This window comes from Trachypithecus francoisi, unplaced genomic scaffold, assembly GCF_009764315.1.
Source record: "Trachypithecus francoisi isolate TF-2019V2 unplaced genomic scaffold, Tfra_2.0 Lachesis_group9, whole genome shotgun sequence".
Lineage (NCBI taxonomy): Eukaryota > Metazoa > Chordata > Mammalia > Primates > Cercopithecidae > Trachypithecus > Trachypithecus francoisi.
The window spans coordinates 10,754,362-10,779,050 of NW_022681474.1; the positions used below are offsets into that span (position 1 = coordinate 10,754,362).

At 44.8% G+C, this 24,689-nt stretch overlaps 1 protein-coding gene and 1 long non-coding RNA gene across 8 annotated transcripts in view; one reads left to right on the forward strand and one right to left on the reverse strand.

The window, feature by feature from the left end:
- The window catches only part of PRKCQ (protein kinase C theta), a 156,365-nt gene that overhangs the window by 123,044 nt on the left and 8,632 nt on the right, over positions 1-24,689 (forward strand). For all 7 annotated transcript variants that reach the window (XM_033209993.1, XM_033209989.1, XM_033209992.1 and 4 more), the window contains one exon: positions 19,074-19,262. In XM_033209993.1, coding sequence (XP_033065884.1) covers positions 19,074-19,262 — 189 coding nt within the window. The remainder of the gene's footprint in view (positions 1-19,073; positions 19,263-24,689) is intronic.
- On the reverse strand, positions 2,000-16,021 carry LOC117082868. The gene is made up of 5 exons (XR_004436805.1): positions 14,634-16,021; positions 14,179-14,345; positions 12,882-13,151; positions 10,752-10,880; positions 2,000-3,718 (listed from the first exon to the last, which is right to left on the reverse strand). It is a non-coding gene; the product is annotated as an uncharacterized LOC117082868 (long non-coding RNA).

The following is a 24,689-nucleotide window of genomic DNA, read 5'->3' on the forward strand; positions in this document are numbered from 1 at the left end:
CATTTCCAAATATTCTGCTGGCCGTGGTTAAAAGTCTATGTACAAAGTCTGCAAAAGGCTCATCAGGCCCCTGTTTGACCCCCGTGAACGAGGCTCCTCGATCCCCCTTAACAGGAAGTTTTCTCCAGGCTTTGGTAGCCGCTGCTTGGATTTGAGAAAACAGTCCAGGATCGTACTGCATCTGAGCATCGGTTTCTGTGTAATTACCCGAGCCAGTTAGCATATCAAAATCCCAACCATTTCCAGCTTGTTGGTTTCTCTTGGCCGTATCTCTACAATTTTCATAAAATTCTGACTTCCAAATCAGATGGTCGCCTCTGGAAAGAACTGCTCTAACTAAGGTATTCCAATCTATGGGAGTGAGCCAATTTTCGGCCACAGATTCGACTATGGCCAGGGTGTACGGGGCGGTAGCTCCGTATTGTGAGACAGCGGTTTTTAGTTCTTTTATTACAGTAAATTCAAACCCATTGTGGTGTCTCCAGGCTCGTCCCTGCGCATCTGTAGTTTCCGTTACTGGAAAAACGTCTCGAGGAGAGGAATCCTCCCTATCCCTACTACCAAGCGACCTTCCTTTTGGGACATGCTGTCTGGGTCTCTGAGGGTGAGAGTGTTTCTCTATTCCTTCAGGGTATTGAACGCTCTCACTTCCTGTCCTTAATTCTGCAATCTAGTGATTAAAGACTGATGTAGTTCTTCGAGCTTTATTTGCTCTTCAAGTTGTGCAATTTTTTCTCTAAGCTCCTCTTTTGGGTCTATTACTGCCATAACTGCGGGGGCAGAATCCTAAGAATTTGTGGCCAGTCAGAATTATGATATTTTGCTGCCCCTTCCTCTAAATTATCCCAGTTTACTTCTGAAGGGTTAAGGTTACTTTTACTTTTGCTTTCATTAGTTGTAGGTAAAACTGGGTATTTTTTAGCCTTTTCCTTATTTGATGTTTCTATATTTGTTATTGAGGGGACCCCAGCCTCTTCCTCGTCACTTTGTAGCGATATAAGGTCTATTTCTTTATTAGGTATGGATTTTTTGAGGTCGGTTTGGGAGCTGCCTCTTAATATTTCCTCAGTCTGAGTAACCACCGCCATTACCTCAGGATCTCTTTCTTTTTCCTTTTTATCTATTATATCTCTGATTAAGTTCCAATAAGAAAAAGCTGTCACCGGAACCTTCTCTGGTCCAAAAGTACTATAATAATCTTGAAAACAATCTCCCACTCTACGCCACCTCTTTACGTCAATGGTCCCCTCTTGTGGAAACCAAGGGCAGGTTTCTTTTACAAAATCAAAAAATTTAAACAAATCATTACTTTTAACCTTTACTCCTCGTGTTTTTAAAGCCTCTTTTAATTGCCCTACATAAATTTGATGCTGACTTAATTCTTGTCCCATAATCAGACACTATTACTCACCTCTGGTTCCAATGCGGCAGGCTCCCGCAACGTCTGGAGGAATTTCTTCCACTTTCACTTTCGGCCGACTTTAGTGCCTTCTTCCTCACTTTTTCCCCCGTGTCCAGGTCCCGACCTGCAGGACAGTCGAACAGACCCTGGAAGGGGGAGTGGGAATGGAGGAGACAAGAAAACATGAGAAATGGAGACAAGACAAATAGCCTGATCAAGTCTCATTTATTGAATGTAGGGTCATGCCTTATATAGGCTGGCAGGGGAAGAGGTTGGGCCAGGGCGGTGATGGGGGGCCGGGTCTTCTCAAATTACAATCACGCATGCGCCATGGGTTTGTACTTTTCCCGGGCGCGGGATCGCGCCTACGCCCTAGGTTGCATATCTTCCTGGGCGGGAAAATGTTTGCGTGCGCACGGGAAAGGTTGGCGCACGCGGGAACAGTTTAGGCGTGCGCGGGAAAAACTTAGGCGCGCGCGGGAAAAGCTTTGGGCGTGCGCAGGAACAGTTTAGGCGCGCGCAGGAAGGGTTTGTAATAAAGAACCTGGAAATGTGCTGTCTTGTCTCCGCTTTGCGGAGATCAAGCAACAGAGGTTGGCTAATTCCGGGCCTCATGGCTCCGGACACTCACTGACCTCCATTTCCTCTTCTGTGAAATGAGTATAATGCTGATGTCATGGTGTTATTGCAAGCATTAAATGAGAAAGAGTGTGAAAGTTAAAACTCACCCCACCCCCATTAAAAAAATAAGAAGAAGACATTGCTGTCACATCCTGAACACACAGAGAAATGACATTTGCACAGAAGGCATTTGTCAATCCAACTAAACCCAGCTCTACCCTTTTCACAGAATCCTCCCCAGCTACCCACCCAGGGAGATTACTGACGCCCTTCCCACTTGGTCTTTCCCATGGCACAGCACTTGTCCTGGTTGCTTTTTCATCTTCAAATCTCCCTGCATGACTGGATGTTTGCTCTGCAGTCATGGACAGTTTCATATTCACTTTTTTTAAATTTTCATTTTGAAATAATTGTAGATTCACAGGAATTTGCAAAACATAGTCCAGAAACATCTCCTGACTGTGCCCTTCATCCAGTTTCCCCCACTGGTCACATCTCACATAGCTGTGGTACAATGTCAAAGCCAGGAAACTGATGTCCATCCAAAGTGTACACGGTTCTATGCCATCTTCTCTCATGGGTAGATTTGTATGATCTTGTTCACTTTTACATGTAAGGATGTAGTGCAGGTCTCGGCACATTAAGATGCTAATAGATACCTTCTAGAAGAGTAAATGGATGAACTAACTAATAAACGTGTGATTGGGGATGGTTGTTTGATAAAGACTCTGGCAGACCTCTGATTTCCTGGGTTAAATGATTCAGCAGCAAGTTCCTGTCATTGCCAAAGGAGTTGTGGCCATGTGAGTCCTAGAACTATGTAGCTTTGCCCTGTGGTTGGGTGATATGTAATTTGAATTTAGCCTTGGCCTGTGTTCCATGAGGAATGATGGCTTTTAGCTTACATAGCATTGTTGAACTCACAGAGTGAGGCTGATTGATTAAATAACTTTCTGATCATAGAAATCTGTGTTTCATTCAGGTTGGCACAGATACAGGTATTGATGCTATAAACCATTTTCATTTTGAAGTGAAACCAAAGCTTATCAAAGCATGAGTGAAGGGGACCTGAGAGGAGAGACTCAACTCAATTACTGAATTCCCCTTCATAATAATTCTGAAATATGCCCGCATGCACTTTGCTCAGACCACCCTCACTGCCATCCCCAGCAACAGTCTCCTTTGTCACTCCCTCAGTCTCACGTGAGCCACTTCAATTTCTTTCCTCTTCACCTTACAACACCTTGGTGTGGCTGCCTTACTCTGATGCATTCCTGTCAACAGATGTTGGGTGCCGGGTCTTTTCCATGGCAAACCTTCCTTCCCAATTTCCATCTGCTCCTTGCAGAATTCGGCTTCCACAGCTTGCTTCTCTCTGCAGCTTCACTCCCATCTTGTCTTTCACATATGCTTGTCTCCACGTGATTCAGTACTTGGTCCTCTTCCCTTCTTACTCTACATCCTCCATGAGCAACTTCATTGATGACTGTCGTCTTTGCTCTAGAGTCAATATGGCCCACCTGCACTTCTTCCTGCCGCAGACACTACATCCACTTTCCTGCTTGAGACCTGAAAGTAAATGCATGAGTCCTTCAAAGACAGTAGGTCCACAACACTCTCTGTTGAACTTGCTCCCTACTTCCCTCTTTCCTTCTTTTTCTTTCTTGGTGAATTATGTGTCATCCATCCAGTCTTCTAGAGAGAAAACTAGGAAATATCCAAATTTCCCCCCTTTCTTAACCCTCAAATCCACCCAAACACCAAGACCTTCTAAAATTGGACCCTCTCATGTCCGTTCATTCTCCTAAACTTGTGACTGCATTCGGACTCTCCCTTAATTCCTTCTCCAAGTTCAAAGAAATCCCCTTGATCCAGCTCCCCACAAATCTCCAGGTCCTCCCCGCCCTTACTGCTATTACCCCAGTGCAGAACATGAGCATCTCTTGCCTGGCTCTTGGTGACACCCTTCCATCTGCTTTCCTTCCTTATCATCCATCACCAGGGCATGCTCTTTACATGTGTTCATGCCTTTTGATCAGTTAGAAAAGCATCCCCAAGATCTATCTGTTTATATATGAATCATATACATTGTCACCAACTAAGTCTGTGTGTTATCAATGCCTAAAAAGGAATATGATCAGATTACACTAACAATAATATGTAGTATAAAATAACTAAATTGTATTATATTCATTGATACTACAAAAATATCTATGCCTCATTAAAATAATGAGATTAAATAACTTTTTAAAAATCTTGGTTTCAGCCAGGTGCAGTGGCTCACACCTGTAATCCCAGCACTTTGGGAAGCCAAGGCGAGTGGATCACGAGGTCAGGAATTTGAGACCAGCCTGGCCAACATGGTGAAACTCCGTCTCTACTAAAAATACAAAAGCAAAAAAATAGCTGGGCATGATGGCAGGTGCCTGTAATCCCAGCTACTCAGGAGGCTGAGGCAGGAGAATCATTTGAACCCGGGAGGTGGAGGTTGCAGTGAGCTGAGACAGAGCCATTGCACTGCAGCCTGGGTGACAGAGCAAGACTCTGTCTCAAAAAAAAAAAAAAGAAAATAATCTTGGTTTCACACTTTAGGACTCTAGGATGGAAAGGTCTGATTTGTTTATTTCTTTCTTTATTATTATTATTATTATTATACTTTAAGTTCTAGGGTACATGTGCACAACGTGCAGGTTTGTTACATATGTATACTTGTGCCATGTTGGTGTGCTGCACCCATCAACTCGTCAGCACCCATCAATTCGTCATTTACATCAGGTATAACTCCCAATGCAATCCCTCCCCCCTCCCCCTCCCCATGATAGGCCCCGGTGTGTGATGTTCCCCTTCCCGAGTCCAAGTGATCTCATTGTTCAGTTCCCACCTGTGAGTGAGAACATGCGGTGTTTGGTTTTCTCTTCTTGTGATAGTTTGCTAAGAATGATGGTTTCCAGCTGCATCCATGTCCCTACAAAGGACGCAAACTCATCGTTTTTAATGGCTGCATAGTATTCCATGGTGTATATGTGCCACATTTTCTTAATCCAGTCTGTCACAGATGGACATTTGGGTTGATTCCAAGTCTTTGCTATTGTGAATAGTGCCGCAATAAACATACATGTGCATGTGTCTTTATAGCAGCATGATTTATAATCCTTTGGGTATATACCCAGTAGTGGGATGGCTGGGTCATATGGTACATCTAGTTCTAGATCATTGAGGAATTGCCATACTGTTTTCCATAATGGTTGAACTAGTTTACAATCCCACCAACAGTGTAAAAGTGTTCCTATTTCTCCACATCCTCTCCAACACCTGTTGTTTCCTGACTTTTGAATGATTGCCATTCTAACTGGTGTGAGATGGTATCTCATTGTGGTTTTGATTTGCATTTCTCTGATGGCCAGTGATGATGAGCATTTTTCATGTGTCTGTTGGCTGTATGAATGTCTTCTTTTGAGAAATGTCTGTTCATATCTTTTGCCCACTTTTGATGGGGTTGTTTTTTTCTTGTAAATTTGTTTGAGTTCTTTGTAGATTCTGGATATTAGCCCTTTGTCAGATGAGTAGATTGCAAAAATTTTCTCCCATTCTGTAGGTTGCCTGTTCACTCTGATGGTAGTTTCTTTTGCTGTGCAGAAGCTCTTTAGTTTAATTAGATCCCATTTGTCAATTTTGGCTTTTGCTGCCGTTGCTTTTGGTGTTTTAGACATGAAGTCCTTGCCCATGCCTATGTCCTGAATGGTACTACCTAGATTTTCTTCTAGGGTTTTTATGGTATTAGGTCTAACATTTAAGTCTCTAATCCATCTTGAATTAATCTTCATATAAGGGGTAAGGAAAGGATCCACTTTCAGCTTTCTACTTATGGCTAGCCAATGTTCCCAGCACCATTTATTGAATAGGGAATCCTTTCCCTATTTCTTGTTTCTCTCAGGTTTGTCAAAGATCAGATGGCTGTAGAGGTGTGGTATTATTTCTGAGGACTCTGTTCTGTTCCATTGGTCTATATCTCTGTTTTGGTACCAGTACCATGCTGTTTTGGTTACTGTAGCCTTGTAGTATGGTTTGAAGTCAGGTAGCGTGATGCCTCCAGGTTTTGTTCTTATGACTTAGAATTGTCTTGGCAATGCAGGCTCTTTTTTGGTTCCATATGAACTTTAAAGCAGTTTTTTCCAATTCTGTGAAGAAAGTCATTGGTAGCTTGATGGGGATGGCAATGAATCTATAAATAACCTTGGGCAGTATGGCCATTTTCACGATATTGATTCTTCCTATCCATGAGCATGGTATGTTCTTCCATTTGTTTGTGTCCTCTTTGATTTCACTGAGCAGTGGTTTGTAGTTCTCCTTGAAGAGGTCCTTTACATCCCTTGTAAGTTGGATTCCTAGGTATTTTATTCTCTTTGAAGCAATTGTGAATGGAAGTTCATTCCTGATTTGGCTCTCTGTTTGTCTGTTACTGGTGTATAAGAATGCTTGTGATTTTTGCACATTAATTTTGTATCCTGAGACTTTGCTGAAGTTGCTTATCAGCTTAAGGAGATTTTGGGCTGAGACAATGGGGTTTTCTAAATATACAATCATGTCATCTGCAGACAGGGACAGTTTGACTTCTTCTTTTCCTAACTGAATACCCTTTATTTCTTTCTCTTGCCTGATTGCCCTAGCCAGAACTTCCAACACTATGTTGAATAGGAGTGGTGAGAGAGGGCATCCCTGTCTTGTGCCAGTTTTCAAAGGGAATTTTTCCAGTTTTTGCCCATTCAGTATGATATTGGCTGTGGGTTTGTCATAAATAGCTCTTATTATTTTGAGGTACGTTCCATCAATACCGAATTTATTGAGCGTTTTTAGCATGAAGGGCTGTTGAGTTTTGTCAAAAGCCTTTTCTGCATCTATTGAGATAATCATGTGGTTCTTGTCTTTGGTTCTGTTTATATGCTGGATTACATTTATTGATTTGCGAATGTTGAACCAGCCTTGCATCCCAGGGATGAAGCCCACTTGATCATGGTGGATAAGCTTTTTGATGTGCTGCTGAATCCGGTTTGCCAGTATTTTATTGAGGATTTTTGCATCGATGTTCATCAGGGATATTGGTCTAAAATTCTCTTTTTTTGTTGTGTCTCTGCCAGGCTTTGGTATCAGGATGATGTTGGCCTCATAAAATGAGTTAGGGAGGATTCCCTCTTTTTCTATTGATTGGAATAGTTTCAGAAGGAATGGTACCAGCTCCTCCTTGTACCTCTGGTAGAATTCAGCTGTGAATCCATCTGGTCCTGGACTTTTTTTGGTGGGTAGGCTATTAATATTGCCTCAATTTCAGAGCCTGCTATTGGTCTATTCAGGGATTCAACTTCTTCCTGGTTTAGTCTTGGAAGAGTGTAAGTGTCCAGGAAATTATCCATTTCTTCTAGATTTTCTAGTTGATTTGCGTAGAGGTGTTTATAGTATTCTCTGATGGTAGTTTGTATTTCTGTGGGGTTGGTGGTGATATCCCCTTTATCATTTTTTATTGTGTCTATTTGATTCTTCTCTCTTTTCTTCTTTATTAGTCTTGCTAGTGGTATGTCAATTTTGTTGATCTTTTCAAAAAACCAATTCCTGGATTCATTGATTTTTTGGAGGGTTTTTTGTGTCTCTATCTCCTTCAGTTCTGCTCTGATCTTAGTTATTTCTTGCCTTCTGCTAGCTTTTGAATGTGTTTGCTCTTGCCTCTCTAGTTCTTTTAATTGTGATGTTAGAGTGTCAGTTTTAGATCTTTCCTGCTTTCTCTTGTGGGCATTTAGTGCTATAGATTTCTCTCTGCACACTGCTTTAAATGTGTCCCAGAGATTCTGGTATGTTGTCTCTTTGTTCTCATTGGTTTCAAAGAACATCTTTATTTCTGCCTTCATTTCGTTATGTACCCAGTAGTCATTCAGGAGCAGGTTGTTCAGTTTCCATGTAGTTGAGCGGTTTGGATTGAGTTTCTTAGTCCTGAGTTCTAGTTTGATTGCACTGTAGTCTGAGAGACAGTTTGTTATAATTTCTGTTCTTTGACATTTGCTGAGGAGTGCTTTACTTCCAATTATGTGGTCAATTTTGGAATAAGTGCAATGTGGTGCTGAGAAGAATGATATTCTGTTGATTTGGGGTGGAGAGTTCTATAGATGTCTATTAGGTCTGCTTGGTGCAGAGATGAGTTCAATTCCTGGATATCCTTGTTAACTTTCTGTCTCGTTGATCTGTCTAATGTTGACAGTGGAGTGTTGAAGTCTCCCATTATTATTGTATGGGAGTCTAAGTCTCTTTGTAAGTCTCTAAGGACTTGCTTTATGAATCTGGGTGCTCCTGTATTGGGTGCATATATATTTAGGAGAGTTAGCTCTTCCTGTTGAATTGATCCCTTTACCATTGTGTAATGGCCTTCTTTGTCTCTTTTGATCTTTGATGGTTTAAAGTCTGTTTTATCAGAGACTAGGATTGCAACCCCTGCTTTTTTTTGTTCTCCATTTGCTTGGTAGATCTTCCTCCATCCCTTTATTTTGAGCCTATGTATGTCTCTGCATGTGAGATGGGTCTCCTGAATACAGCAGACTGATGGGTCTTGACTCTTTATCCAGTTTGCCAGCCTGTGTCTTTTAATTGGAGCATTTAGTCCATTTACATTTAAGGTTAATATTGTTATGTGTGAACTTGATCCTGCCATTATGATATTAACTGGTTATTTTGCTTGTTAGTTGATGCAGTTTCTTCCTAGCCCCGATGGTCTTTACATTTTGGCATGTTTTTGCAATGGCTGGTACCGGTTGTTCCTTTCCATGTTTAGGGCTTCCTTCAGGGTCTCCTGTAAGGCTGGCCTGGTGCTGACAAAATCTCTAAGCATTTGCTTATCTATAAAGGATTTTATTTCTCCTTCTCTTATGAAACTTAGTTTGGCTGGATATGAAATTCTAGGTTTAAAATTCTTTTCTTTAAGAATGTTGAATATTGGCCCCCACTCTCTTCTGGCTTGTAGAGTTTCTGCCGAGAGATCTGCTTTTAGTCTGATGGGCTTCCCTTTGTGGGTAACCCGACCTTTCTCTCTGGCTGCTCTGAAGATTTTTTCCTTCATTTCAACTTTGGTGAATCTGGCAATTATGTGTCTTGGAGTTGCTCTTCTGGAGGAGTATCTTTGTGGCGTTCTCTGTATTTCCTGAATTTGAATGTTGGCCTGCCCTACTAGGTTGGGGAAGTTCTCCTGGATGATATCCTGAAGAGTGTTTTCCACTTGGTTCCATTTTCCCCCTCACTTTCAGGCACCCCAATCAGACGTAGATTTGGTCTTTTTACATAATCCCATACTTCTTGCAGGCTTTGTTCATTTCTTTCTCTTCTTTTTTCTTTTGGTTTCTCTTCTCACTTCATTTCATTCATTCAATCCTCAATCGCTGATACTTTTTCTTCCAGTTGATCGAGTCGGTTACTGAAGCTTGTGCTTTTGTCACGTATTTCTCGTGTCATGGTTTTCATCTCTGTCATTTTGTTTATGACCTTCTCTGCATTAATTAGTCTAGCTATCAATTCTTCCACTCTTTTTTCAAGATTTTTAGTTATTTTGCACTGGGTACGTAATTCCTCCTTTAGCTCTGAGAAGTTTGATGGACTGAAGCCTTCTTCTCTCATCTCGTCAAAGTCATTCTCTGACCAGCTTTGATCCGTTGCTGGCGATGAGCTGTGCTCCTTTGCGGGGGGAGATGCACTCTTATTTTTTGAATTTCCAGCTTTTCTGCCCTGCTTTTCCCCCATCTTTGTGGTTTTATCTGTCTCTGGTCTTTGATGATGGTGACGTACTGATGGGGTTTTGGTACAGGTATCCTTCCTGTTTGATAGTTTTCCTTCTAACAGTCAGGACCCTCAGCTGTAGGTCTGTTGGAGATTGCTTGAGGTCCACTCCAGACCCTGTTTGCCTGGGTATCAGCAGCAGAGTTTGCAGAAGATAGAATATTGCTGAACATCGAGTGTACCTGTCTGATTCTTACTTTGGAAGCTTCCTCTCAGGGGTGTACTCCAGCCTGTGAGGTGTGGGGTGTCAGACTGCCCCTAGTGGGGGATGTCTCCCAGTTAGGCTACTCAGGGGTCAGGGACCCACTTGAGCAGGCAGTCTGTCCGTTCTCAGATCTCAACCTCGGTGTTGGGAGATCCACTGGTCTCTTCAAAGCTGTCAGACAGAGTCGTTTGCATCTGCAGAGGTTTCTGCTGCTTTTGTTGTTGTTGTTTAGCTGTGCCCTGTCCCCAGAGGTGGAGTCTACAGAGACAGGCAGGTTTCCTTGAGCTGCTGTGAGCTCCACCCAGTTGGAGCTTCCCAGCGGCTTTGTTTACCTACTTAAGCCTCAGCAATGGTGGGCGCCCCTCCCCCAGCCTCGCTGCTGCCTTGCAGTTAGATCGCAGACTGCTGTGCTAGCAATGAGGGACGCTCCGTGGGCGTGGGACCCTCCCGGCCAGATGTGGGTTATAATCTCCTGGTGTGCCCGTTTGCTTAAAGCACAGTATTGGGGTGGGAGTCACCCGATTTTCCAGGTGTTGTGTGTCTCAGTTCCCCTGGCTAGGAAAAGGGATTCCCTTCCCCCTTGTGCTTCCCAGGTGAGGCGATGCCTCGCCCTGCTTCAGCTCTCACTGGTCGGGCTGCAGCAGCTGACCAGCACCGATTGTCCGGCACTCCCTAGTGAGATGACCCCAGTACCTCAGTTGAGAATGCAGAAATCACCGGTCTTCTGTGTCGCTTGTGCTGGGAGTTGGAGACTGGAGCTCTTCCTATTCGGCCATCTTGCTCCGCCCCCCCCTGTTTATTTCAGTTCTGGGTTTTAATGGTTATAATAGCTGGAAAATACACTTCCTGAAGGTATAATTATAAACAGACATTATCATATGCACTAAGGCAAGGACATCACTGACAATAGTAGATATAAGTCCATAATTAAAAGCAGTGTTTTTGATATATTCCATTTTCTTAACCAATCTTCTGTTGGCTAAAACATCATTGTTTTTAGCTTCATCATATGTGGCTGACAGAGAGCTTGCCCTGGGAGAAATCAAAACATCAGTGTTGCCATTTTCTCATGTTCTGCTTAAGGAAGCATTATTTTAGTGCGAAATTAGCTTCATCCAAATGTTATGTTTGCATTGCTATTGCAGTGTTACCTTCAGCCCAAGCCTCTTTGCAGATAACTTCATAAGGCCTTGTTATTTTGTAAAAATTTATTTAGTTAAAACAGCACTCAGGCCAAGCGTGATGGCTCACACCTGTAATCCCAGCACTTTGAGAGGCTGAGGTGGGCAGATCACTTGAGCCCAGGAGTTCAAGACCAGCCTGGGCAAGATGGCAAAACCCCATCTCTACTAAAAATACAAAAATTAGCCAGGCATGGTGGTAGGCGCCTGTAATCCCAGCACTTTGGGAGGCCGAGGTGGGTGGATCACCTGAGGTCAGGAGTTCAAGACCAGCCTGGCCAACATGGTGAAACCCCTGACCAACATGGCAAAACCCTGTGTCTACTGAAAACACAAAAATTAGCCTGGTGTGGTGGCAGGCGCTTGTAATCCCATCTATTCAGGAGGCTGAGGCATGAGAATCGCTTGAACCTGTGAGGCGGAGGTTGCAGTGAGCCAAGATTGCACCACTGCATTCCAGCCTGGGTGACAGAGCGAGACTCTCTCTCAAAAAAAGAAAAAATCAGAACCCAAAACGATAGCACAATTTATGATGCATGGAAAATAAACGGATAAGCTGAGTCACCACGGAGCTCCCTCTGAGATGCAGCCTCCCTCTCCCCCCAGGATTCGTCACTTCCTGTTTCAGTTTCTCAATGAGGGTACCCGTGTCACTCTAAATGGTAGATAGTCATGAAGCCTCAATTCTTCCTCATTTTAGATTTTTTTTAATGGATGTATTACAAATGCAAGTTCAAATTTTCTTGTCATGTCTGGGATGGTCTGGGCCACCCCTGGGTACACGCACCCCCAGAGGCCACAGACCAGCCAGGTCTCCAGATTCTCCTCTGTGCTGTGCAGACCCACCTCCAATATTCTCAAGGAGTCCCCATTCTCAGCTGGGTGCCAGTCACAGTCCTGAATGTGGGTCCCTAAGAACATGTGCTGCCACGTTAAATTGCTACCTACGAATAGAAGAATTCTTTTAAAAAATTTAAGTGCGGCCGGGCACAGTGGCTCACGCCTGTAATCCCAGCATTTTGGGAGGCTGAGGTGGGGAGATCGAGATCGAGACCATCCTGGCCAACGTGGTGAAACCCTGTGTCTACTAAAATACAAAAAATTAGCCGGGCATGGTGGCGGCTGCCTGTAGTCCCAGCTACTCAGGAGGCTGAGGCAGGGGAATTGCCTGAACCTGGGAGGCAGAGGTTGCAGTGAGCTGAGATCGCGCCACTGCATTCCAGCCTGGTGACAGAGCGAGACTCTGACTCAAAAAAAAAAAATTAAAAAAAAAAAATAATATATATATATATATATATGCTACCTGCCCTGGCCAGACCACACTGTGCCTCTCTGCCATTGCACATCCTTGGTCTGTGATCCTCCCCTGGAACACAGTCACCTTCTCCCTAAAGTTGCCGCCAGCTTTAGGAGTCGCCAGCTGTCCCCTTCCCTGTGCAGCCACAGCACCTCTGCATCCACCTGACCAATCTATTGAGCTTCTCCCCATCAGGGACCACGGCTTATCCACCCACACACAGGCTGGAGCAGCAGCCCTCAGCTGCTTCCTGAATCAACGACCACACCAAGCCAAGCAGCCTAAAAGTTCATCTCTAAATGTGTACTGGATTCCCCACCTCTGGGCATCTTTTGCTAAATAACCCTCCCCAGCTTCCCCCTTCTTTACCTGGAAGAATCCGCGCCTGGTCTGAGGCTCCCCTCCCTCCATCCGCTTGGGGAAGTTTTCCTTCGTCTCTCTCAATTCCCCATTGCCCCTTTTTCCCTCAAAAAGGAAACAAAACTGGAGCAGTTTCCCCCTCCTCGGTGCCGCAGGGAAATGTTCGCCTCTCTTGCGTGGTTCTAAGTTGAGGCTGCCCTGCGGGGTCCTGACGAGTGTTCCGCTGCTGTCTCTCCTATGAACGTGTCTGTGAGCACCTTCAGGGAGCAGAGTCTGGGCCTGGGGAAAGCCAACCGGGTGAGGCAGAGAATGAAAACACAGGAACACGCAGCAGCTGGGACAGAGGCCATGGAGTCTCTCTGACAGGCACCCATCGTTCCTGTCGGGAGAACTCAAATCTCAGAAGCTCATGCATTTCAGAGCAACATCAGGAGCCACACATGAAAACCAGACCTGTGCTCCCGCGACTGGGGACCGCCTCACTAGGCTGCGCCTCCTGAGGGCTAAAGTACCTCCCAGAAGCCCCACTGTTCCCCCTGTGTTCCTATAATAGGAGCAAAGAGAGGCTGATGTCTCTTTGGAGGTCCAAACTCATTTTGACAAAGAATAGGAACGCAGTTAAACAGGGAAATAGCATTTGTTTGTTTGTTTGTTTTTGGCAGAGTCTTGCTCTGTCGCCAGACTGGAGAGCAGTGGCACGATCTCAGCTCACTGCAACCTCCACCTCCCAGGTTCAAGCGATTCTCCTGCCTCAGCCTCCGGAGTAACTGGGACTACAGGCACCCGCCAACACGCCTGGCTAATTTTTGTATTTGTAGTAGATACGGGGTTTCACCATGTTGGCCAGGATGGTCTTGATCTCCAGACATCATGATCTGCCCACCTCGGCCTCCCAAAGTGCTGGGATTGCAGGCGTGAGCCACCGCACCCAGCCGGAAGCATCATACTTTCTGTGGCACACTAGACACTCAGTAAATGCAGTTGGGATTGCAATGCATGGAGAAAGTCAGAGTTCCCTGGAAACCACACTGGTATTGGCCCGGGGAGGTCGCTGAGTGCTGGGGCAGCACTCGCCTGGAAACCACACTGGTATTGGCCCTGGGAGGTTGCTGAGTGCAGGGGTAGCACTCGCCTGGAAACCGCACTGGTATTGGCCCCGGGAGGTCACTGAGTGCGGGGGTAGCACTTGCCTGGAAACCACACTGGTATTGGCCGGGAGAGGTCGCTAAGTGTGGGGGCAGCACTCGCCTGGAAACCACACTGGTATTGGCCCCGGGAGGTCCCTGAGTGCGGGGGCAGCACTCACCCAGTTGCACATGGTGGTGGCAGAGCCCCACCTGTCCAGACCCGACGTCCCAGCTCCTGAGGCTGAAGGAGAACAGATGCGGCTTGCTCCAGCATCTGGTAAAACCACTGTTCCTCTCTTGGTGCTTTCTCAGATTTCATTGTGCATTTTGAGCTGTGCCTCTGATTCTTTGGGTCAAAGCGAGGGAGGAAAAAGAACAGAAGAAGAGATCACAATGAGGCGAGGTCCCAGGGCTGACAGAGAAAGGGGCCATCCTTGCTGGTGTTTCTCCACCACAGTCTCTGTAAAAATCGAGCATGGGCCGGGCACAGTGGCTCATGCCTGTAATCCCAGCACTTTGGGAGGTCAAGGCAGGCGGATCACCTGAGATCAGGAGTTTGAGACCAGCCGTCCAAAATGGTGAAACCCTGTCTCTACTAAAAATACAAAAATTAGCTGGATGTGGTGGCACGCACCCATAATTCCAGCTCCCCAGGAGACTGAAGTAGGAGAATCACATGAACCCAGGAGGTAGAAGTTGCAGTGATCTGAGATCGCACCACTGCACTCCAGCCTGGCCAACAAAGAGAGACTCTGTCTAAAAAATATAAAATGAAATAAGAAATTGAGCATGGTGTGAGCATGACAGCTTGAGGTTTAAAACCAAGAGGCACATTACAATATGGAAGGAACATCACGTAGTAAAATCCTAAAAGACCAGATTCAGAACGTCGCTCTCAGCTCACTAACTAAGAGACTTTAAATAAGACCTTTGGCCTTTCTAAGCCCAGCCATCACCCCCTATACAAGAGGGATAACTGTGCCTAGCTCGGGGAGTTCTTATCGATAAAAGACATAATGTCTGCAAAACTCCTAACATGTGTCAGTATTCCTGAAGTGAACCCTCTGTTGCGTGTGAGTTTGCATTTTGCTTCTTCCTCCTAAGGTAAAACTGAATTTTTTTTACTAACATCGCCAAGCTTTGAAGGCTTAATTTCCACCACAGCTGTCTCCTGTCCTTCCAAATTTTCTGTTTGTCCTGCCAAAATGAAGTTGTTTACAAAGATATGTGGTTTCTGTTTGCTTTGACGCCGCCTTGTGGCAAGTCTCAGAAATTGCATGTTTCCCTGGCCCAGCAAATTGAGCAAAGATTGTGTTGGGTGCATCTTAAATTTCTTTATAATTCTCCTTGGATCTACTTTCAGATGATTCCTCAAGGCAAAGTCTATTTTTTCTAAATTATAAAGTAAACTTTAGCATTGAGGTAAGAGTAGCGAGTAGCATTTTTATATTGGAAATTAGTAACAGGTTGCAAAATTCTGTTTGTAACTCGATCTTTATTTTCAGAAATAGGGACAAGCACACCATCAAAACAGATATTTATCATAGCATTTATAGTCGTCCCATAAGACGAATCATCTTGACTTCGCAACTTTTCATTGGATCCTCACAAGAAGCTTGTAAAAAGCGGGCCAGATATGATTCCTGTTTCTCACAAATTTCTCATTTGTGAAGTGAGTGGGTTAAAGGGGCCTCCTGAAACTATGCTAGAAGGGATTAAGCCAGAAGTAGAGCCCGTGACATTTTATATAGTCAGCAAAACTGTTGTGCTGCTGTTGATATTGTTCTTCTATTCGTTTAGCAAGCCTGCCTTAGAGGCACTGCACAGCACCCCTGGACCTCACTTAGCACTGATCTGTCTCCCAGGAGGGGGCCAGGGGTGGTGGAGGGTCAGAGATGGGCTTGCCAAGCACATCAATCTGTTCCATCTAAAAAAGCTCACCAACATCAAATAATGCGGCTTTCCTAGAAAATAGTGGAATACCTAGGTTTTTTGGTTTTTTGTTTTTTTTGTTTTGTTTTTTTTTTTGAGACAGAGTCTTGCTCTATCACCTAGGCTGGAGTGCAGAGGCATGATCTCGGCTCACTACAGCCTCCACCTCCTGGGTTCAAGTGATTCTCCCACCTCAGCCTCCCGAGTAGCTGGGATTACAGGCATGTGCCACCACACCCAGCTAATTTCTGTGTTTTTAGTAGAGACGGGGTTTCACCATGTTAGCCAGGCTGGTCTCAAACTCTTGACCTCAGGTGATCCACCCGCCTCAGCCTCCCAACGTGCTGGGAGAATGGCTGGAATTGCAGTGTCATTTTCTTTCCGAGGCCATCAGTGCTACAATTCTGCCACTCATTCCAAAGGCCCCATTAAAGAAGGAAGAGAAAAATTCCATTTGATATGAGTGGCGCCAACAACAAAATACCTTCTGCGGGTGTGTGTGTGTGTGTGTGTGTGTGTGTATTTACGTGTGTCTATTCACAAATGCACCCAGCTAAGCCCGAACACATTACAAGGTAGAACAGATGTTCATCCCCAAAAGAGTCCGACTGTCTTGCTTTTAAGTTTAGTGCCTCAATCCTATTATCCCTTCTCCATTTTGTTTTGGCCAAAAGCAACTTGCCTGCAACTCATCCTTGGAGCAGCAGTCATGAATTGGCAAAGATTTTTTTCCCCTCTTTTCCATTAAAAAAATTTTATGTGCCACTACTATGTCCCAGTGTTTTGTTTTTAATTGTGGGAAAATGCACATAACATGAAATTTACCATCTGAACTATTTTTGTGTACAGTTCAGTAATGTTAAAAATAGTGCCAGGCACGGTTCACCCCAGCACTTTGGAGGCCAAGGCGGGTGGATCACTTGAGGTCAGGAGTTCCAGACCAGCCTGACCAACGTGATGAAACCCCGTCTCTACCAAAAAGACAAAAATTAGCCAGGCATGGTGGCATGTACCTGTAATCCCAACTATTCAGGAGGCCGAGGCAGGAGAATCGCTTGAACCCAGGAGGCAGAGGTTGTACTGAGCCAAGATTGTGCCACTGCACTCCAGCCTGGGTGACAGAGCAAGACTCCATCTCAAAAATAAATAAATAAATAAAATTAAGTGTATTGTATAGCTGTGCAATCAATCTCCTTTGCAATCAATCAACCTTTCAAGAAGGTTTTCATCTTGAAAAACCAAAACTCTGTCCCCATCAAAAACTAGACCCCCATTCCCCCTCCCCACAGCTCCTGGCAGCCACCATTCCACTTCCTGTCTCTAGAATTTAACTATTAGGTTGGTGCAGAAGTAATTATGTTTTTTTTCACTGAAAGTCAGGGCAAAAACCTCAACTAATACTTTAGGTACCGTATGTAAATGGAATCATTCAGTATTTGTCTTTCCCTGCCTGGCTTATTTCACTTAGCATAATGTTATCAGGTAGTGTGTGACAGGTTTCCCTTCTCCTTTAAGGCTGAATAATATTCCACTGTGTGGTTGTACCACATTTTTTTTTCAATGCCTTCCCTATCCCTCCTCCCCACCCTCCGCCCAGACCCTGGGAACTGCCCCTCTCAGCTTCTATAAATTCAATGTGTTTACATTTCACGTATAAATGACATCTTGCAGTATTTGTTTTTCTGTGCCTGGCTTGCTTCACTCAACATAATGTTTTCCAGGTTCATCCATGTTGTTGCAAATGGAGATTTTTCTCCTTTTTCAGCGCTGATACTCCACTGTGTATATATAGCACAGTTTCTTTATCCATTTATCCACTGATGGACACTTAGATTCCATATCTTGGCTATTGTGAATGATGCTGCAGTGAGCAAGCGAGTGCAACTGTCTCCTCTACCTACTGGTTTTATTTCCATTGGTAATTTACCCACCAGCACATTTTCCTTATTTCTGCATCCATGGATGGATCCTACCATGCAGCATCTCAGAGAAGCTTAGGCACAGTTTGTTGGGATGTCAGGCGCTGAGCAGAATGGCATGTGCCCTCTACCTTCCAAAGTCCAAAAAGGAATTCATTGAAAGATGAACATACAAAGCCTTTTTTGCCAGAAGAGTGGGTTGGTGAAAGGATAGAAATCTTTCAAAATATTAGGTAGGTTTCCAGACTTTAAATCCTCCTCCCTAACAGATAGACTCAGACCCCGCTATTGAGCTGTAGGTAGCTCTGAGAGATCTCTCATTTCTGGATTTGAGTGCTTTGGGGTTTTTTTGTTGTTGTTTTTGAGATGGAGTTTCTCTCTTGTTGCCGAGGCTATAGTGCAGTGGCATGATCTTGGCTCACTGCAACCTCTGCCTCAGCTTCTCCAGTAGCTGGGATTACAAGCTCCCACCACCACGCCTGGTTAATTTTTGTATTTTTAGTAGAGATGGGGTTTCACCGTGTTGGCCAGGCTGGTCTCGAACTCCCAACCTCAGGTGATCCAGTCGCCTTGGCCTCCCAAAATGCTGGGATTACAGGGGTGAGCCACTGCATCTGGCCTAGATTTGAGCACTTTGCTATCCTCGGTTCTCTTTCCTGGCACAGGACACAACTGGATTCTGCCTATCGGTGATTACAGTTGTGCCTCCTGAACTGAACGGTCATAGAGAGCCAGGCTTTAAGGAAGGGAACTGTCCAGATGGCCTCTTTGGATGCTTGATTACTACAGAGAGTTTATGCAAAGACTCAGGACAGTACAAGTCAGCAAAGCACGAAGGCTTGGTTTCGAGGCTTACACCAGAGCCACTGAAGAACTTAGACACATATCAGCTTTCCTAGGTTCAATATCTGCTACCTAAGTTCTCATGTCACTGATGGGAAAATAAAAACGAATGGCATCGTTTCATTGTTTCTTTACAACCAGAGGAAAAGTACAAATTGAAACTAAGAAGTGTTTGCTCAGACTCAAACTCAAAAATGTCAGCATTGTGTAGACATTGCTATCCAGTCATTGGCTTCTGAAGAGATAGTTTTCAGGGTGATCTTTGTTGCAACCGCACACCATCCTCCACCATTTACTGAGTGGCCTTGGAACGCTCAGGAAGCATTGTCACTCCTCAGCCTCATTCCTATTAATTTCGTGTCTGCCTTTTGGCTGCGCAGATCTTACTGGGTCAGCGATATAACCACTCTGTGGACTGGTGGTCCTTCGGGGTTCTCCTTTACGAGATGCTGATTGGCCAGTCGCCTTTCCACGGGCAGGACGAGGAGGAGCTCTTCCACTCCATCCGCATGGACAATCCCTTTTACCCACGGTGGCTGGAGAAGGAGGCAAAGGACCTTCTGGTGAAGGTAAGAAGTGAAGCCAAGAGTGTCTTCATAAGATAAGCATTAGGTCTTCTGGTCAGTTTTTGGTTCCTCTTAGATTCCAACTTGCATGTGGCGAACAATGATTATATGGAACTGGGTTTAAATGGGATATGTGCCATCTGTGTTTTAATAGAGGCACCAATATTATGAGCATTAAATGTCAAAAAGAGGGTAAGATAAACCCTCATGTGTGTCAGTTATAAAATAAGGGCCCACGAACCAGTTCCGTGACCTTGAATACCCTCACCTGGAGATGTAGTTGGTTCATTAAACAAGCACAGTCTGTGGCTTAAAACTCAATCTTCTAGCTACTTGGGAGGTTGAGGCAGGAGGATTGTTTGAAGTTGGGAGTTTGAGGTCAGCCTGGGCAATGTGTCGAGACCCCTGTCTCCAAAACAATGAAGAAAAAAAAAAGAAAAGAAAGAAAATGGGCATTTAGCCCAGGTGCGGTAACTCACACTTGTAATCCCAGCACTTTAAGAGGCCGTGAGCGAATCACCTGAGGTCGGGCGTTCAAGACCAGCCTGACCAACATGGAGAAATCCTGTCTCTACTAAAAATGCAAAATTAGCCAGGAGTAGTGGCACATGCCTGTAATCCAGCTACTCAGGAGGCTGAGGCAGGAGAAAATGGGCATTTATGTTATATAGAGGTTTTTGTTTTTTGTTTTTTTTTAAACTCAGTTTTTTGTTTCCCTTAGTTCTTTATTAGAAATATTCAGTCCGGTTCATCTTCCCCTGCCTCTGGTTGAAAACTTGGACAGGATGTATGACTCTTAGATATTGGCCTACTCTTAGATAAAAGACAACGTGTTACCACTCTTACATTATGAAACACTGTCTCAGTGGGACAATTAAAAACATCCAGTCCAAGATATTATTCATCGCATAATTTTTTTTTTTTTAAGACAGAGTCTCACTCCCTCACCCAGGCTGGAGTGCAGTGGCATGATCTCGGCTCATTGCAACTTCCACCTCCCGGGTTAAAGCGATTCTCCTGCCTCAGCTTCCTGAGTAGCTGGGATTACAGGTGTGCACCACCACACTTAGCTAAATTTTTGTATTTTTAGTAGAGGCCGGGTTTCACCATGTTGGCCAGGCTGGTCTCGAACTCCTGACCTCAAGGGATCTGCCTGCCTCGGCCTCCCAAAGTGCTGGGACTACAGATGTGAGCCACCATGCCCAGCCTCATCACATAAATTTTAGTTTTAAATCTGGGATTCCGGCTTCCTTCCCTCTGCTCGGAGCTCGTGATTGGCAGTTGCTCACTCCTGGAGGAGACAGTGCTGTCCCGCCCTCGCTGACTGTGTTCTTGTTCTCTTCCTCTCTAAGTCCTGAGTTTCTGCTTCAGACCTTACCGGGTAGAAGCCGAGAGAGGAAGGAGGATGAGCAGAAAGAACAGTTCTTATTCAGCTGGCGGCCTCCTACCCTGAACTGGAGGATGGCTGATGCTGAGACTTCAGTGAGGCACTGTGCTAGGTTCTGCAGAAATACTCATCCTTGCAGATGTGTTTGGCTGAAACCCTTGAGATACAGGCATCCAATCCAGTCCCTAGCCTACATACTGGACCAAAGCTGATTCTGTAAGACTCTCTCACTGTTGGTTTCCTGCCCAGCAGATTGTCTTGAGCAGTGTACTAGTCTGTTGTCGTGCTGCTGTAAGGATATACCTGATACTGGGTAATTTATAAAAGAAAGAGGTTCTGCATGACTGGGGAGGCCTCAGGAAACTTACAATCATGGCGGAAGGCACCTCTTCACAGGGCAGCAGGAGAGAGAATGAGGGCAAGCAGGAAGGGGGAAACCCCTTATGAAACTATACTCTCACTGTCATGAGAACAGCATGGGGGGGGAACCGCCCCCATGATTCAATCACCTCCCATCAGGTCCCTCCCATGATGCATGGGGATTATAGGGTTATAATTCAGATGAGATTTTGGGTGGGGACACAAAGCCAAACCTATATCAGCCAGTACAATTGACCTTTGAACAGCTCGGCAGTTAGAGGAGCCAACCTCCTATGCAATGACAAATCTGCATATAGCTTTTGAGTCCCCAAACTTAACCACCAATAGCCTACTGTTGACCAGAAGTCTTACCAATAACATGAAGTCAATTAACACATGTGTTGCCTGTTATATGTATGATATACTGTATTCTTACAATCTAGGAAGCTAGAGAAAAGAAAATTTTGTTAAGAAAATTAAAAGAAAAATGTGTTTACTATTCATTAAGTGGAAGTGGATCATCATAAATATCTTCATCCTCATTGTCTTCATGTTGAGAGGGCTGAGGAAGAGGGGGCGTTGGTCTTGCTGTCTTAGGAGTAGCACAGGCAAAAGAGGTGGAGGAGGTGGAAGGGAGGCAGGAGAGGCAGGCACAGTCAGTATAAATTTGATTGAAAAAATCTACATATTAGTGGACTGGTGCAGTTCAAATCCAGGTTCACCAAGGGTCAACTGTACTTAAAATACCTACAGACCAGCTGTCCCCAACCTGCCCTACCCACTGTCCACTGGAAATATTGTTGACTTCTTCACTCTAACAAACTCTGAGAGTGTAGGCTATTACCATCTTAGCAGCAATCTCCAGAATTCACCATCAAAACAGAATTCAGTGTCCCATCCATGGTAGCTCAGGATCCATCGAGAATACAGGCACCGTATTACCAATGGAAACTGGATTATGAGAATCACAAGGTGTGAGCCAGGCACTCCCAAGGCAAACCCATGTGGAGACATAGGAACACCTGAGAGCCATCATGAAAGCTCTGGACTCTAGATAGACTCAGAGTTGGCCTTTTTTGAGGATGCGAAATTCTCTCCACGGTGTATGAGTGTAGCAAGTTGTAGAATCAAATTAATCATGTCAATACAACATGCTAAATACATAGAAGAATAATAAGGACCTACATATACTGAGCTGTCGCAGCAAATATTTGGGTCAAAAAGACCCACCACTGTAATCAAGAGCCTAGCACATCTAAATCGGGTGTGGTGGCTCATGCCTGGAATCCTAGCACTTTGAAAGGCTAAGGTGGGAGGATTGCTTGAGCAATCCAAAATTCAAGACCAGCCTAGGCAACATGGCGAGACCCCATCTCTACAAAAAAATATAGAAATTAGCCAGGTGTGGTGGCTGGCGCCTACGGTCTCAGCTACTCAGGAGGCTGAGATGGGAGGATCACTTGAGCCCACAAGGTGGAGGTTGCAATGAGCCGTGATCACACCACTGCACTCCAGCCTAGGTGACAGAGTAAGACCCTGTCCCCCCCTCAAAAAAAAAAAGGATTCTAGCAAATCTAAAGGAAGTGGACCAAGAATGCAGGTGTTTTAGAAGAAACATTGTTTTGATTTCTGGCATTTCATATGTCAGCTGGTTAAAAAATAATCATCATTTAGAGAAATAATTTTTAGCCTTGTTCGTGCTGTATTGAAAATGGGAATAGGAGAAGATCCTTTGACATTGGAAGCTATCCATGGGTTCTAAATTAAAAACTAGAAAAATATTAGCAGGCTTATCTTTTTTCACCAATCTACTTTTTTGTCTTTGAAGAAGGACTTAGAATTAAATGTAAAGGGAATACACTTCCACCTCTCTAATAAAAGTGACAACTTGTCTTGGGCATTAGAAACTTGGAGGCAACTCCAGGGCTCTCCCTGGAAAATCAAGATCTTGAATCTGAGAAGTGCTGACAAAGCCCTCACAAGATCCCCAGCCCAAGGGTAAAGGAACAAGGTGTTTAAAAATTTGAGACACTTCCATTCAGCTTTCACTTTCTGACTGTGATCCAAACAAGCGATAGCTTAGAAAACTCCCTCAACAACCAATTAAAGGCACTTTTAATGACCAAACACAGATAAAATGAAAGCTAATCTCAAAATTAACCAATTTTTTTAAAAAGGCTGACAACAGTAAAAATAAGTTAGTGGGGACTGGGCACGGTGGCTCACCCCTGTAATCCCAGCACTTTGAGAGGCTGAGATGGGCGGATCACGAGGTCAGGAGATCCAGACCATCCTGGCTTACATGGTGAAACCCTGCCTCTACTAAAAAATACTGAAAAATTAGCCAGGCGTTGTGGCGGTCGCCTGTGGTCCCAGCTACTCGGGAGGCTGAGGCAGGAGAATGGCGTGAACGCGGGAGGCAGAGCTTGCAGTGAGCCGAGATCACGCCACTGCACTCCAGCCTGGGCAACAGAGAGAGACTCCCTCTCAAAAAAATAATAATAATAATTTAAAAATAATAATAATAAGTTAGTGGGATCTGGATATTAAGTTATTTTATATAAAGGCAGGTTCAAACATTATTATGATTGCTACATTTGTAGCAATCAATGTAGCAATCGTAATCATGAACTCAGTGTGAAATGTGTCAGCTTGGGCTCCATAACAAGACACCACAGACTGAATGGGTTAAACAACAGACTTTTCTTTCTCACAGTTTTAGAGGCTGAAAGTCCAAAATTAAGGTCCAGCAGCGTCAGTTCCTGATGAGGACTCTCTTCCTGGCTGGTAGACAGCCACCTTCTTGTTGTGTCCTTATGGCAGAGAGAGAGAAACTCTGGTCTCTCTTTCATATGAGACTTCTAGCCCTGTTGGATCAGGACCTTACCCCATGACCTCATTTAACCCTAATTATCTCCAGAAAGGCCTTACCTACGGTTACATGGTGGGCTGGGGCACCCACATGTGCATTTTGAGGGGATGCCGTTCAGTCCAAAGCATGAGGCTGCACTGCAAAGCCTGGGCCAGCAAAACCTACTGGAAAAAAGTGAGCACAAGGCTTGGTCTGTGCAACCCAAGGCGTGAGGGCACCTCCAGACTCAGGGGCTGCCTCCAAGTGAGTCCCAAGGTGGGAGTCCTGGAGGGAGAGTCAACGATCCCTCAACACCCCTCATGGCCCATAAATGCCAGCCTCCCCCTGTGCTTCCCAAATCTAGCCTACCCTGAGGATCTGCAATGCTTCAGGCCAGGACAGAGGGTGAAAGAGGGGCAGAGGTAAGCAGAAGAAACTCCGTGGAGAGACTTGAAAGTGATGATTTCCAAGGAGAGAAAGATTGGGTGGGAGGAAAGGATTCCTTCCAGTTGGAGGAGAAAAGGTGAAAAGCCGTGTGCTGGAATCCTACTCAGCAATGAAAAGGAACACACGATTGATCTATAAAACAACTCAAGGTGTTGTGCTGAGTGCACAAAGCCAGTCTCAAAAGATCACGTACTCTCTGAGTCCTCTGAGTCCACTGACATAACTTCATTGAAATGGCAACACCATAGAAATGGAAGTCAGATTAGTGGCTGCCTGGGGTTGGGGTGCTGGGGACAGGAGGGTGAGCGTGACTCTCAGGGTGCAGCACAGGCAGATCTTTGCAGTGATGGAACAGTTCGTATCTTGCCTGGCATGGAGGTTGCCC